General features: G+C 41.2%; 1 protein-coding gene across 5 annotated transcripts in view; it reads left to right on the top strand.

Annotated features, from left to right (window-relative positions):
- ARMC8 (armadillo repeat containing 8) overlaps positions 1 to 16,419 on the top strand; it is a 113,800-nt gene that overhangs the window by 20,625 nt on the left and 76,756 nt on the right. For all 5 annotated transcript variants that reach the window (XM_062214199.1, XM_062214212.1, XM_062214206.1 and 2 more), the window contains exon 2: positions 4,684 to 4,760. In XM_062214199.1, coding sequence (XP_062070183.1) covers positions 4,684 to 4,760 — 77 coding nt within the window. The remainder of the gene's footprint in view (positions 1 to 4,683; positions 4,761 to 16,419) is intronic.

The raw sequence follows: 16,419 nt of genomic DNA, 5'->3' as shown, positions 1-16,419 counted from the left end.
GTGGTCAGGTCTTCTTCATCATCATTTGCTACAGATCACTAGGATTTGGTATTGTTGATTACTCCCTCCTTGAAACATTCTGATACAGCTTCCTGGATTTCTTCCCTCCTACGCTGGCTGCAGAGCACCATCTTTAGGTCTTGCTCTATCTAGATCACTCCTTTGGTGAACTAATCCCATTTATGTGCTGACAACTTCCGACTTGTATCTCCAGCCCACAGCTTTTTCCTAAACTTTAGACTTAATGGTCTACTGCTAGTTTGACGTCTTTGCTTGAATGTTTAATAGGATTTTCAATCCTGATGTGCCCAAAGCTAAGCTTTTGAACTTCCCACTCAAACCTGAACCTCCCCCCAAACTCCTTCTCATGAACTGGCAACTTAGTCTTTCCAGGTGCTCAGATAGAAACCTTAAGTATTACCCTCTGTTCTCATACCCCACATCTAGACTGACAGCACGTCCAATTTAACAATCATTTCGAACTGCAACAGTGATCTTGGAAGCCAAGTGAATTTTACAGTGTCTGCCCTAGTCCAGGCTACCATCATCTCTGAAATATCAACCTTTCTCAGGATTGAAATAGCCTCCTACCTAGTCTCCCTGCTTTTGTCTTGTACCCCTTTCTGCATACATTTGTCTGTTCCCACAGTTGCCACCAGAAGTGATCCTTAAAACCCTAAGTAATGTATCTGTTTTCCCAGAATCCTCTAACGACTTCCTAACTCATGCCTTAAAAATCAAGATCCTTACAGTGACCCATTGGGCTGTTTACCAGTGTTGTCCAGTGGAGAAAATAATGCAAACCATGTATATAATTTAAAATTTTGTAGCAATTGTGCTATCAAAAATAAAAAGCAAACAGGAGTAGGAGTTTAGCACAGCAGTTAAAATGCTGTTTGAGATACCCACATCCCTATCAGAGGTGCCTGGATTCAAGTCCCAACTCTACTTTGGATGGATCCAGCTTCTTGCTGATGCAGAGGGTGGCTAAAGTGATGGCTAACCTTCTCCCTGTCACCTGCCAGGGATCGTCTCTGTCTCTTTGCCTTTTAAGTAAATAAAAATAAAAAGAAGACATTAAGTTAATTTTAATGTATATCATTAAAACCTACATCAATATTTCAATGTGTAATCTGTATAAGAAATTATTAGTGTAATTATTCCTTTTTTGTATCAAATCTTCAAACTTGTGTTTCTTATATAACATGCTTAATTTTTATTGGTAATACTTGATTTGTATTTAGATTTATTAAGTACACTCACATACCCAGGTAGCTCCAAGTATTCTTAAAAGTTTTCTAAGAATTATATGCACTATTGGTTTTTAATTTTAATTAGAGTTTGAGAGAATAAATAAATTTCTGTCCCCAGCCACATTTCACAGGCTAAAAAGCCATATGAGGGCAATGGCTATCGTAGTGGACAGTGCAGCTTTTTACCATCGGGCCCATCTTCTTTGTCACTGGCTCCCACGGCTCTCTCCTTTGCTCATCCTGCTCCAGCTGTAATGACCTCCTGTGCTTTGACTGTGGCAGGCACTTTGCATCTCCAAGCTTTTGCGTGTGCTGTTCTCTCTGCCTGACAAGCCCTGCTGCCAGGGAGCCACGTGACTTCATCTGCTCCCTTCCTCATGTCCTTGCTCACATGGCACCTTAATATCCATGCCAATTCCTTTCTGTCCCTAGCTTTTACACTTCCAGGTGTCCTTCTGAAAGACGAGACAAGAGAGCTGAGAGGGAAGAGAGGACCTGATCTACGAAGGGAAGCAGTCGAATAAGAGAATGGTCCCACAGAGACACCCAGTTGAGTGAATATGTTAGGCAAGAGCACAGAGTAAAATAAGGTTGAATAAATGACTAGGCCCCTTCAGCTTGCTTTCCACCTAGGCAGCCTTGGGGATCATATTTTGTGTACATGCCTGACTCCATACATATTGTAAGCTCTTTAAATGCAAGGCTCTGCCTTAACATCCTCTTGTACCTTCTTGGTAACCTAGCACAGAACTCTGACCCAAAGGCAGTCTGAAATTCCCAGATATGAGCTGCCTGTTGGCCGGCTTGTTGTGCTGTACATTCTATAGTCACCTCCTTATCCACCACTTCTTTTCAGTGCCCTCAGCTGGTGTACCTGCTATGGTTTTCATATGTTGACTTTGCATTCTCTGTAGCTTTGTGACTCTGACTCATTCTTTTGTTTGCTTGTCCGTCCTAGTGCACTTGCTCATTTTCTAAAGCCAATTCTAAGAAGCCTTTCCTGATTCTCCCAGTTTATTAACCCCCTCCTCCATGCTGCTTGTTATGGTATATGTTTTTGTTTTCTTGTAGGGAACACAAAAATATAAACACAGTTGCAGTAGGATATGAATTCTTGAGGGTAGGGACTATGCCTTACTAAATTTTTTATCTTTATTGCTTTTCTCACTGCTTTGCCATAGGTACTCCAGTTAGTGTTTGTTGAATGAAATAGACATAGAGCAGCAGAGAGAGTTATCATTAATGAAGGAAGTATATGTTATTTAATATACATGCATTAGGCCCCAAAAATAGTTACCTAAGTACCATTTTCCCTCTTTTAAACCATATTCAGAGGATGTAGGACCATGGGGAACAAAGGTGAAGAGGAACAGGGGAGGTAAGGGTCTGATGTGCAAAGGACTTCTGTAATGTCAGAAAGCACATGTATTCAGATCGAGTAGCAAAACTTACCTATTTGTATGACAAAACTGCTTTCTTCAGTTTTACTCTAGCTTTTGCTCTTGGAATATTATTTTATGATATATATATATATATATTTTTTTTTTTTTGACAGGCAGAGTTAGAAAGTGAGAGAGAGACAGAGAGAAAGGTCTTCCTTCCGTTGGTTCACCCCCCAAATGGCTGCTATAGCCGGTGCGCTGTGCTGATCCGAAACCAGGAGCAAGGTGCTTCCTCCTGGTCTCCCATGTGAGTGCAGGGCCCAAGCATTTGGGCCATCCTCCACTGCTTTCCCAGGCCACAGCAGAGAGCTGGACTGGAAGAGAAGCAACTGGGACAGAACCTGGTGCCCCAACCGGGACTAGAACCCGGGATGCCGGTGCCGCAGGCGGAGGATTAGCCAAATGAGGCGCGGTGCCGGCCTTCATGATATATTTGTATACTATTTATCTTCTTAACACTTGTTGATGTGATATCTGGGTAAAGATCATATGCCTCCTTTGTGAAGTAGGGGGTTGGGACACACAATTATGTTATTATTGTGGGAAACAGACCTGTTGGCAAGTGCTATAATGGTACTGTGATGGGCAGAAAAATTTCCGTCACTTCCACTTATTTGCTTCCATTGTTTGGTCTTTATAAATGGAGTTCATACTAAAAGTAGATATTTGAGGTGCCTGTGAATGTATGTAGCAAGTTCAGAATGTGAAACTGCGTAGATTTTGATTAGCTAAGTTGTGAGAAAACTCAAGTTGGTGCAGTTTTCAAGAGTATTTTTAGTAACTCAGAGGTTTAAACTGGCATTTTGGTCTCGGCAGTTCTTTAACTGATTTCTGGTTCTGAGTAAACTAGAAAAATAATTTCTTCTTTCCTGTAATGATTTATTGCTAATAGGTAGCAGTGTATAATCATATTCCAGTAGACATCAGAAAGAAAGAGCAGAGGGCAAAAATCCTTTTTCTCTGATTCTTAAAAGTGTTATTCTAAATAATATTAGGTGTTGAAAATTAAGTGTGAAAAACTGTTACCCTCCCAATAAATATTACAAGAAACAGCGTAATAGAGCCAGTTCCACATTGGAGATAAGAGGAGGTTTCTCCCACTTGCTGTTTGTACTCTTTCTACTTTCACCCAGCCTTATGTAGTTCAGACTAGATACTCTGTTAGACCTGTAAGTCACCCTAATTGTTCATTATTCCCTTTAGAGAAATTGGGACAACTTAATTCTTTTCGTTTTGTTTTTCACTTAGATCTGTCCATTGCTGGTCAGGTCCCTCTGCATCAGTCCTCTTGTACCTACACTACCCGCTGTGTAGTGTCCTTGGAGTCCTCACCTTTTTCTTTGAGAGCCAGATTTTCTCCTTTAATATATACCAAACAGAACAACGGTCCTATGTTTTATTCCTACGTATGTGATGTCCAACAGTTACTGAGGAAACACACATATACTCAGTTCTTCTGTTGACAAAATTTGTACAGCTCACCACAGAGGCTCCACTGTCTGGTTACTGGTTTAGTGAGAACTGAGTGTCTTCTTTCTTCCCTTACTGTTTATCACAAGTCTTCTTCAGAATTATTTCACAGTTATAAAAAATACTTAATATTTTCCTAATTCTAACTTTTAAATACACAAAATTATCATAAGCTGTGTAAATTACATGGGTTTCCTAAATCCTCTGTCAGTTTCTAGGCATTGCAATTTGAATAGTATTCATGGACTTTATTACTTTTGAAATCAAATATTCTTAGGAAAATACTGATTTGGGGCATCTTAAACTGAACATTGAAGTTTGTAGTTACTTTGATATCTGAGTGAAAAATTATCTGCTTAGGTATTCTATGTCATAAGGAGATAAATAGTAAGTATTTCATAGAAATTTTAGTGCATCTACCTTAAGTTAGATTATATAGCTGTTTGGTATTGTGGGTAATGCTGTGACTTTGTGATTTGCATGGCTTCAGATGTCATAATTTTTCCCCCACTTTCTAGGAAGTAACAGCTAGCAGTCGCCACTATGTTGACAGGCTATTTGACCCTGATCCCCAGAAAGTGCTACAAGGTGTCATGTAAGTAGCATGTGTTTAAGAGTCTATCAAAAAGTCTTGTTTGTTTTCATGTTTTAACCTGCCAAATACTATAATTCTGAATATGCAAGCTTATAATTTTTTTCATCCATTTGGCTTCTTTTTGGAAAGACTATTTGACTTTCGTGACTTTTAATATTTTACTATTAAGAATTGTCTATTAGATAGTTACTAACTGGTAGGGTTGGCTTTATTTTTTGTAGAATACTTATTTTATATATTTTTAAAAATGTTTACTCTGGATAACAATGTTTTTGCTACCTTAATATCCACAAAGACAAGAAAATAAAATTGATGATCTTTTGCAGTTGGAAAGCAGTAGAAGAATAGGTTGGCAAAGTTTTATTTATTTTGTTTTTGGTTAAAATACCACCTGCTACTGAATCTCTTACTGATGAAAAGAATATAAGAATTTAGAAAGCAGTTATTAGAAATTTAAATAAACTATTGGTAACCTAAATGCCCTTCTTTTCTCCAAAATTCCCTCATGTTTAATGAGAGGAAACATTTTCAACCCACATACTAGATAGAGACAGTTATACTTTTTTTTTTTTTTTTAAGATTTATTTATTTGAAAGGCAGAGTTACAGAGAGGCAGAGGCAGAGAGAGAAAGAGAGATCTTCTATCCGCTGGTTCACTCCCCAGAAGGCCACAGTTGCCAGAGCTGCGCCGATCCAAAGCCAGGAGCCAGGAGCTTTTTCCAGGTCTTCCACATGGATGCAGGGGCCCGCGGTCTTGGACCATCTTCTAACTGCTTTCTCAGGCCTTAGAGGAGAGCTGGATCGGAAGTGGAGCAGCCGGGACTGGAACTGGCACCCATATGGAATCCTGGCACTGCAGGTGGCGGCTTTATCTGCTACACCACAACACCGGCCTTGACAGTCTTGTTTTTAAAAAATTAAATGTGGCAGCCAGCGCTGCGGCTTACTTGGCTAATCCTCTGCCTGTGGCGCTGACACCCCGGGTTCTAGTCCCAGTTGGGGCGCCGGATTCTGTCCCAGTAGCGGCCATTTGGGGGGTGAACCAGCGGAAGGAAGACCTTTGTCTCTCTCTCTCTCACTGTCTAACTCTTCCTGTCTCTCTCTCTCACTGTCTAACTCTGCCTGTCAAAAAAAATTAAATGTGGCTAATGGGTAAGATTTCAAATGATTGAAAGGTGAATTCCTTCTCCTTGTAAGGTTCAGAGGACCATGGGTTCTTGGGATGAAGGGTTAGCCTTATCCTCATGCAACTAGAAAACATGGGACCGAAGGGAAGGAGGAGACACAAGGTTGAGACTACTTTCATTTGTGATAGCAGGGAAGGCTTCTCTGACTCTGGTCGAGTTATATACTAAATAGTATCTGAGTTTTAGCTGTGGCTGAGCCATCGCAAGGCCAGGATGCTTTGTTTATGGAAGTTTCTTCTAACTGCAGTTCTTATTGCAAGCCACCACCAATACCCCTCTCGCTCAAAAAATAAAGTTTTTGTAAAGAGATGTCCTAGAGACTTGAATTTGTAAAGGAAGGCAAGGTAGCAGTGTGTAAGGCTGCTTAAGTATTCAAATTGAGCTGGAAAGGAAGGTGAGGAGATGTTGGGATACACCTGCAATACTTGGCACCTTGTTTTCACATCTTCTCAGTTCACAGAAACAATAAGAGCTGATATTTCTTTTTCTTTTTCTTTTTTCTTTTTTTCTTTTTTTTTGGCAGGTAGAGTTATAGACAGTGAGAGAGAGAGAGACTGGAAGAAAGGTCTTTCTTCCGTTGGTTCACTCCCCAAATGGCTGCCACGGCTTTTGCTGTGCCAATCTGAAGCCAGGAGCCAGGTGCTTTCTCCTGGTCTCCCATGTGGGTGCAGGTGCCCAAGGACTTGGGCCATCCTCCACTGCCCTCCCGGGCCACAGCAGAGAGCTGGACTGGAAGAAGGGCAGCCGGGACTAGAACCCGGCGCCCATATGGGATGCTGGTGCTGCAGACAGAGGATTAACCAACTGAGCCACGCGCAGGCCCCGGAGATGATATTTCTTGTTTTTACATTGTGTTCATAACTTCGTCCTCTTATCCAGGAGTTTGTTTGTTTGTTTTTGCTTTTAAGATTTAGTTATTTTTAAGGCAGAATGAGAATGAGATTGAGAGAGATGCCAAGATCTTCCATCTGCTTGTTCACTCTCCAAATGGCCACAACAGCCAGGGCTGGGCTGGGCCAAAGCCAGGAGCCAGGAATTCCATCTGGGTCTCCCAAATGGGTAGTAGGGGCCCAAGTACTTGAGCCATCATATGCTGTCTTCCTAGGCTCATTAACAGGGAGCTGGTTGGGGAAGTGGAGCAGTCGGGACTCAAACTGCAATCATATGGGATGCAGGCATTGCAAGTGGAAACTTAACCTGCTGTGTCACAAAGCTGGCCCCAACCAGGAAATTTTTAAAGTATTTCCTTTGTATTAAATTGATTTTATTTATTTGTTTGAAAGCCAGGAACACAGAGAGACAAATAGAGAGCAAGATCATCCTGCTGATTTACTCCCTAAATGGAGGCAATAGCTGGGGTTGGCCAGGCCAAAGTCATGAGCCTGCAACTCCATCTGGGTCTCCCATGTGGATTTCAGGAACCCAGGTACCTAACTATCTCTTGCTGCCTGCCAGGGTGTACATTAGTAGGAAGCTGGATCAGAAGTATAGAGACTCCAGTATTTAATCACTGAGCCAAATGCTCACACTGATCAGATTTGTGATGATTCAATCAGCGCCTTTTAAAATTAGGTTATTTCCAGGGAAAGTGATATTAAATGCTTTTGTTAAATAAATCAATTTGGGTTGTACCTATATACAATTAGTTGAGGGAGTAGATTTAATTCCGACAGGTACTCCCTACACACAGCCAGACAGCTCTGTTCGAGAGATAGTCCTAAATGTCACTTAGAATTCTTCAATAAATGGGGCCGTCACTGTGGCGTAGTTTAAACCTCTGCCTGTGGCACCAGCATCCCCAATGGACACTGGTTCAACTCCTGGCTGCCCCACGTCTGATCCAACTCCCCGGTAATGCACCTGTGAAAGCAGCAGAAGACAGCCTCAGTGCTTGGGCCCCTGCAACCATGTTGAAGACTTTGAGGGGCCTCCTGGTTCCTGGTTTCTGCCTGGCCCAGTGCTGGCTATTATGACCATTTAGGGAGTGAACCAGCAGATGGAAGATCTCTCTGTCTCTTTGCCTTTCAAATTAATAAACAAATCTTAAAAAAAAAAAGGAATTCTTCAGTAAATAGTTTAGTTGAAAATGTCAGACTCTGTAAGTGTTCAATAAATGCTGTTAGTGGCAGGCGTTTGATTCAGTGGTTAAGAAGCTGCTTTGGATGCCCACATTCTGTATTGGCGTGCCTGAGTTTGAGTCCCAGTGCTGCTGCTGATTTCATCTTGCATACAGCAGGTGATGGCTCAAGTACTTGGGCCCCGCCACCCATATGGGAAACCTAGATTGGGTTTCCAGTTCCTGGCATCAGTCTGGCCCAGCCCTGACTATTGCCAGTATTTGAGGAGTGAACCAGTGTATGGGAAGATCTCTGTTTCTGTCTTTTCTCTGTCTCTCTGCCTTTCAAACAAATAAATTAAAAAGAATAAATGATATTAGGAGATGAAATTGTTATTATTACTTTTTTTTTGGTTTAGGATAAAGCTATTAATCAAAAGATTTATCTTATTTATTTGAAAGAGTTACAGAGAGAGGGAGAGATGGAGGGAATCTTCCATCTGCTGATTACTCCCCAAATGGCTACAATGGCAGGGGCTGGTCCAGGCCAAAGCCAGAGTTTGAAACTCCATCCAGGTCTCCCACTTGCCCTTAGGGGCCTAAGCACTTGGGTCATTTCCATTGCTTTCCCAGGAGCAAGGAAGGAGCTTGATTGGAAGTAGAGCAGCCAGGACTCAAATTGGTACTCAAGGGATGCCAGCGTCCCAGGCTGTGGCTTAACCTGCTGTGCCACAATGCCGGCCCTTGGAGTTGTATGTGATATGAGTAGCTACTTTGACTGTTAATTATTATATGAAAACATTTTAAATTTACCAAAGAACACTGTAGCTTCTCAAAAGTTGGTAAAATATTAAATAAGTGACGAAATAACATTGAAAAAGATTGAATTACAACAAAATACCTAAGGTATAGTTTGATAGTCTTAGTGTGCCTTAAAAATTATTGAGTATCAGACAATTTGATGTCAGCTAGACACACAAAAGTTGTTTATGTGAAAGCCTAGATTACAGAGAGTAAGAGTTTTGGAGTTGAGCTTGAGTTTTATCTGCGGATAACAGAATAATATTGCCCATCTTGCTAGGTGATGAGAATTAAGTCAGAAATATAGTGCCTAGTACATTGTGGATACCCACCAATTGTCACTTCAGTGGTTATTTGTTATTTTCCCCAATAGAAAACAACTTAACAAATAAGATGTTTCTCTTCAAAGAAGAAAGGAAAATTCAAATAAAATCAAGCCAATAAAACAATTCAAACTGAAGAACTAGAATTTGTTATTCAGATAAGAGGATGTAAATGTTTATACTTGCATTCCAGTAAATGTGGTTGCTACTTATAGTTCTAAAGTCTATTTATATTTTGAAAGGAACATATCACCCATTTTTTCACTTAATGTCTGAGTAGATCTGGCCTTAAGGAAGTATTTGTAGTGTGATTTCATAAAGTTTTCTTTTCTCCAAATAAAAATATTTTGGCATTCTGACTTAAATTTTTCCTGACCTTTGTCACTGTCTTAAAGTTAATTGTGCATTGTCAAGAAAATGAAAAGTGAATCATATTTAAAAATTATTTATTTTTGGGGGGACCAGCATTGTGGCATAGCAGCACAAGCTACTGCCTGTGAAGCTGACATCCCATATGGGTGCCAGTTCGTGTCCCAGCTGCTCCATTTCCAAATCAGCTCTTTGCTAATGGCCTGAGGAAAGCAGTGAAATATGGCACATGTGCTTGGGACCCTGCTACTCAAGTGGGAGACCTAGAGGAAGCTAGCTCCTGACTTCAGCCTGGCTCAGCCCTGGACATTGTGGCCATCTGGGGAGTGAACCAGTGGATGGAAGATCAATTTCTCTCTCTCTCTCTCTCTCTCATCTCTCATCTCTCATCTCTCTCTCATCTCTCTCTTCTCCCCCCCCATGATTCTGAATTTCAAATAAATAAATATTTTAAAAATTTTTTAAAAAGTAAAAATGATGTAAACATCAGTACTACTTGATTTTCAGTTGTTAAAAATGATTTAGAGATAACTTGTTATCTCTAAATTGTACAATATTTAGTAGAAACTTGAATTGTTCTATATTAAAAGTTCTATTCTAAAATCAGGTCCTTTTCTTTCAAAGAGGAAAATTTCATATGTATAACTGAGTAGAAGATCCTTAATTATGGAATAGGATATGACAGACAGAAAAGGGAGATCACTTGCATAGGCGGATGAGATAAATTACTCCTTATTGCAGTCTGAGTTTCCACTAGCAGGGGAGGTGAGTTAGGAGTACCTGGGTTTGATACCTGGCTAACAATCTGACTCCAGCTTCCTTCTTAATGCTGACCCTGGAAGGCAGCAAGTGATGGCTCTAGTAATTGGATTCCTGCAACCCAAGTGGGAGACCTGGATTGAATTCCTAATTCTAGACTTTGGTCTCCTGATTGTGTGTGCATTTGGGGGAGTGGATCAGTGGTTAGGAATACTAGCTTGTGGCCGGCGCCGTGGCTTAACAGGCTAATCCTCGGGTTCTAGTCCCGGTTGGGGAGCCGGATTCTATCCCAGTTGCCCCTCTTTCAAGCCAGCTCTCTGCTATGGCCCGGGAAGGCAGTGGAGGATGGCCCAAGTCCTTGGGCCCTGCACCCGCATGGGAGACCAGGAGAAGCACCTGGCTCCTGGCTTCGGATCAGCATGAAGCGCCGGCCGCAGTGGCCATTGGAGGGTGAACCAATGGCAAAAAGGAAGACCTTTCTCTTTGTCTCTCTCTCTCTCACTATCCACTCTGCCTGTCCAGAAAAAAAAAAAAAAAGGACTACTAGCTTGCTCTCTTTTTTTCTAATAAATAAATGTAAAAAATATTTTTAAATTATAAAAAAGCATGCAGGACACTTTTTGGAAGTTACTGTGGTTTTGGTTTAACTGTGTTAAATCTCATCGTTAAAGAAAAATAACTTCTGGGGCCGGTGCTGTGGCACAGCGGGTTAACACCCTGGTCTGAAGTGCTGGCATCCCATATGGGCGCCAATTCTAGTCTCAGCTGTTCCTCTTCCAATCCAGCTCTCTGCTATGGCCTGGGAAAGCAGTAGAAGATGGCCCAAGGACTTGCACCCACGTGGGAGACCCGGCGGAAGCTCCTGGCTCCTGGCTTAGGATCGGCACAGCTCCAGCCGTTGTGACCAATTGGGGAGTGAACCAGTGGATGGAAGACCTCTCTCGCTCTCTCTCACTGCCTCTCCTCTCTCTGTGTAACTCTGACTTTCAAATAAATAAATAAATTTTTAAAGAAAATTCCTTTTTTTAAAGAAAAATAACTTCAATTTTTTAAAATGATTTATTTATTTATTTGAAAGGCAGAGTTACAGAGGCGGAGGCAGAGAGAGAGAGAGAGAGAGAGAGAGAGAGGTTTTCCATTTGCTGGTTCATTCTCTAGATGGCCGCAATGACTAGACCTGTGCCGATCCGAAGCCAGGAGCTTCTTTCAGGTCTCCCACGTGGGTGCAGGGACCCAAGGACTTGGGCCATCTTCTACTGCTTTCCCAGGCCATAGCAGAGAGCTGGATTGGAGTGGAGCAGCCGGGAGTTGAACCGACACCTATATGGGACGCCAGCACTATAGGCAGCGGCTTTACTCACTGCACCACAGTGCTGGCCCCCAAATATTTTTGTAGATCTTGAGTCAAGGCTACTTAAACTCTGTGTCTATGTGTGTGATTAGAGTACCTGCTCTGACTTTTGCCTTAGTGATTTTCAGTGAAAATATCAGCAAGTATCCCTGTATGACCCTGTGTTGGTAATCCGATGTTAAAAAACAAAGTTAAAGGGTCTGCACTATGGTATAGCGGGTTAAGTTGTTGCCTGCAGAGCCAGCATCCCATGTGGGTGCTGGTTTGAGTCCAGGCTCTTCTACTTCCAATCCAGCTCTCTGCTGTGGCCTGGGAAAGCAGCAGAAGATGGCCCAAGTCCTTGGGTCTCTGCACCCACGTGGGAGACCCAGAAAAAGCTCCTAGCTCAGGCCCAGCCCTGGCCAGTGCAGCCATTTGGAGAGTGAACCAGCAGTTGGTATATCGCTTTCTCTAACTATGCCTCTTGCTCTCTCTATCACTGCCTTTCAAATAAACTAATTAATTAATTTTAAAAAACTGAATGATATCCCATGAAACATATCCATTGCATGTTTTTTTTTAAAAAAAGTAAAGCTAATATGAGCAGATGTGACTGTAGTTTCAAAGTTGAGTAGAATCAGAAAACTAGCCTAGATCTCTCTGGTGAATTTAGTTAGGAAGTTGTGGGTGCTGTAGAAGATGTCTTTTGAAGTATTTTATTATACTGATAAAATAAATTTATTTTGGTAGTGATTATTCCATCTTCTAGGTGTAGGAAATAATGTTCCTGTGGTGTCGGTAGGATGCAGACAGGTTCCATTTTCTTGTATGAACTGTAAGGTGTAAGTTCCCATAAAATGAAGTCTTTTAAGTTAAAAGGTTAAATATAGGATAATTCAAAAATAAATATTCTTAAAAAAATCATCTTTTTAGAAATACATGAAGTTAGTTTTTTTTTTTGTTATTGTTTTGTTTTGTTTTTTTGACAGGCAGAGTTAGGCAGAGAGAGACAGAGAGAAAGGTCTTCCTTTTTCTGTTGTTTCACCCCCCAAGTGACCGCTACAGCCGGCGCGTTATGGCAGGCGTGCTGCGCCGATCCGAAGCCAGGAGCCAGGTGCTTCCTCCTGGTCTCCCATGTGAGTGCAGGGCCCAAGGACCTGGGCCATCCTCCACTGCACTCCCGGGCCACAGCAGAGAGCTAGACTGGAAGAGGAGTAACTGAGATAGAATCCAGCGCCCCAACTGGGACTAGAACCTGGGGTGCTGGCGCCGCAGGCGAAGGATTAGTCTAGTGAGCCGCAGCGCTGACTGAAGTTAGTTATTTTTTAAAGTATTACAGGTAAACCTGTACAAAGATGATCTTAATACCAGATGTAGTAGAGTGATCCTGAGTTTAATTTAAAACTATATATTTGTTTTAAAGATTTTATTCATTCCTTTGAGAGATAGAGTTACAGACAGAGAGAGGGAAAATCAGAGAGAGGGAAGTCTTCCATCTGCTGGTTCCCTCCCCAGATGGCCACAATGGCCAGAGCTGGGCCAATCTGAAGCCAGGAGCAGAAGCTTCTTCTGGGTCTCCCATGTGGGTGTAGGTGCCCAGCCCAAGCACTTGGCCATCTTCCACTGATTTCCCAGGCCATTAGCAGAGAGCTGGATTGGAAGAGGAACAGCTGGAACACAAACCAGCACCCACATGGGATGCCCATTATGCCAGTGGGATAGCCCATTATGCCATAGCGCTGGCCCCCAATTTAAAAGTATATATTATGAGACAGAATTCAGAGAATTTGGATGAAAGGGTGGCAGGACTACCCAGAAATTTCCAGATAAAATTCAATCAAATATATATGCATAGGATATATACTTATTTGGAGCATAAGAAAAGCTGTATTTCTGCATCCATATAAATCTTTTCAGAACTGTATTATGTTCTAATACACTTTTATGTTCTATGACATAATATATTTTTTATGTTCTTTGACATAATTAGATAATATGAATATGCTACAAAAATATTTGTGCATTTGTTATTAATGCATTTTAAAAAAAATTTACTAACTTATTTTGAAGGCAGTGTAAGAGAGGGAGAGACAGAAAAAATGGATCATCCATCCATCTGCTGGCTTATTCCCCAAATGGCCTCAATGGGCCAGAGCTGGACCAGGTCAGAATTGGGAGCCCAGAATCCCATCTAGTCTCCTGCATGGATGGCAGGGTCTAAGTACCTGGGCCTTCTTCTGCTGCTTTTCCAGGCATATTAGCAGGGAACTGAATTAGAGCAGTTGGGACAGGAACTGGTACTCCAGTATGGGATGGCAGTATAACAAGTAGCAGTTTAATTAGCTGTACCCCAGTGCTGACAGTTATTAAATTCATTATTTTTGAATGTAAGGTGTTTTGTAATTCTATTATTGACAAAACAGTAAATATTCTAATCTCTGAGCCATTCTTTAATTTTTAAAATTACGTATTCATTTGTCATTTAAGAGCCATAAAATGCTATGGAAAGATTAAATATTTACTGTAGATTTATCATGATATTTATTTATTTATTGGCAGAGTTAGACAGTGAGAGAGAGAGACAGAGAAAGGTCTTCCTTCCATTGGTTCACCCCCAAATGGCCGCTACTGCCGGCACGCTGTGCCGATCCGAAGCCAGGAGCCAGGTGCTTCTCCTGGTCTCCCATGCAGGTGCAGGGCCCAAGCACTTGGGCCATCCTCCACTACCCTCCCTGGCCACAGCAGAGAGCTGGACTGGAAGAGGAACAACCAGGACCAGAACCCAGCGCCCAAATGGGATGCCGGCACCGCAGGTGGAGGATTAATCAAGTGAGCCACAGCGCCGGCCCCAGATTTATCATGATTTTTATGCATATCAGGACTGTATCTGAAACTATCTTCTAGAAATTAAATCATAATTTATTTATAAGAATGAACTAAATTGCTCTCAATTCTAAGTTCTTTTCAATTTATGCATTAGTAGAAATGCTTGACTTGAGCTAAAGTTCACTGTGAGTTTCTCAAGTGCTTCCTTAGTCAAAGGTTTATACTAAAAATAACTTCAGTTGGAATAATCGATCATCATTATCTAATTCTTTTAAAATTGGCAGTTCACATACGGTGGAGGTAACTTTAGTTAAAATATGAACTTAATTCATTCCCTAACCATGCTTGGTAACTGAAAGCTTATTATTGTATTTGAATGTTTGGATCTTACATTCTACAAAAAGAGCATCATCATAATTAAAGGAACAGAGCAGTGAGTGTGTTTAATTTCTAAAGTCTAAATAATTTTATAAGTTGTTTACAGTGTTGCCTTATTCTGGCCATTCACAAATACATATTTTTTCCCTCTTGTGTTAAGATTGTCATATGAGGGGCCGGCAATGTGGTGTAGCAGGTTAACCCCCTGGCCTGAAGCGTGGGCATCCCTATGGGCGCCGGTTCGAGACCTGGCTGCTCCACTTCCAGTCCAGCTCTCTTCTATGGCCTGGGAAAGCAGTAGAAGAGGGCCCAAGTCCTTGGGCCCCTGCACCCATGTGGGAGACTGGAATAGGCTCCTGGCTCCTGGCTTCAGATCAGCACAGCTCTGGCCGTTACAGCCATATAGGGAGTGAACCAGCAGATGGAAGACCTCTCTCTCTCTGCTGCCTCCTCTCTCTGTGTAACTCTGACTTTCAAGTAAAATGAATAAAAAATCTTAAAAAAAAAAAATGACTGTCATATGAGCAGTTGAGTTTTCGTAAGTAAGTCACACTTCATTCTCAGATTGTAGTTTTCAGTATCAAGTATATTTTTTCCACTACTTTATACCAATTAGACCAAAAATGATTGTAGAGTGCTCCAAACAAGGGCTCTTTTGGGTAAATGAAAACTGATGCTGGGTCAGAATGAAGATGATACAATTAATCTTTAGCTTAGGACCCAAGCCTTCAATAATGGAAAGATAATTTTGTTGTTAGATGATGCTAGGTTTTTGGTTAAATTGTATACTATTTTTGATTATTAGTTGACTGAAACTCCTGTTTCTTTAACAGGTTAGGTCCTTTTTTTTTTTCTTTTGTTATTTTAACAGCAAAGTTTAATGTTTACTTTGTCTCTTGGTTTTGATGACCCTTAGAATACTGTAGTCTATACTTAGGTTATGGTGGTAGATACTTTACATGTTGTTTAAATATTCAATCTTTTTTTCTCATAGGAAAGGTTAACGTCTGTGTAAAAGTGGGTACGTTTAAGTCTGTTTATTAGTGTTTGAATTTAAGATTCTAGCAAGATTTTAGCTGAAAATGTTCCTTGATAAATGTGTGTTTGAGATGTTCCAATGATGACACCTTTTCTCCCATCCTCCCAAATTGGGGTATCTCCAAGGCTCCTTATTTAAAAGCCTCTCTACTTGGATACTCTTATCTTACTTAGGGATGATTCGGTGTCTGTGGTCAAGACGAATCCTTGCTAAGGGAGTTCTTCTCTAAGTTTCCTAGTGTTCTCTGCTCCCAGGTGTCCTGACAGAAAGTAGTCACTCAAGACATGTCACATACTGTATTTCCTGTACATATTAAGTCACCTTGTTAACTGCTTCCCGAAATGTTCCTTTGTTTTAATGATTCCAATGGCTACTACCCCAGTCAGTGTCATAGAACCAGATGCCTAGATGGATATCTTTGACAGATATTTATCGAGTGCCTGTCATTGTACTCATGTGGGGTTATATAAGGATGAATAATAATAATGCAGTCACGATTCTGGACGATCCAGAAGTCTTGTAGATATCAGAGAACTAAAGCAATAGTTCACTGTAGCTTGATTAATGAATGCTATGATAATATTAGGCATA

This window comes from Lepus europaeus, chromosome 2 (assembly GCF_033115175.1).
Source record: "Lepus europaeus isolate LE1 chromosome 2, mLepTim1.pri, whole genome shotgun sequence".
Classification (NCBI taxonomy): Eukaryota; Metazoa; Chordata; class Mammalia; order Lagomorpha; family Leporidae; genus Lepus; species Lepus europaeus.
This window is presented reverse-complemented; position numbering and strand designations above follow the sequence as displayed.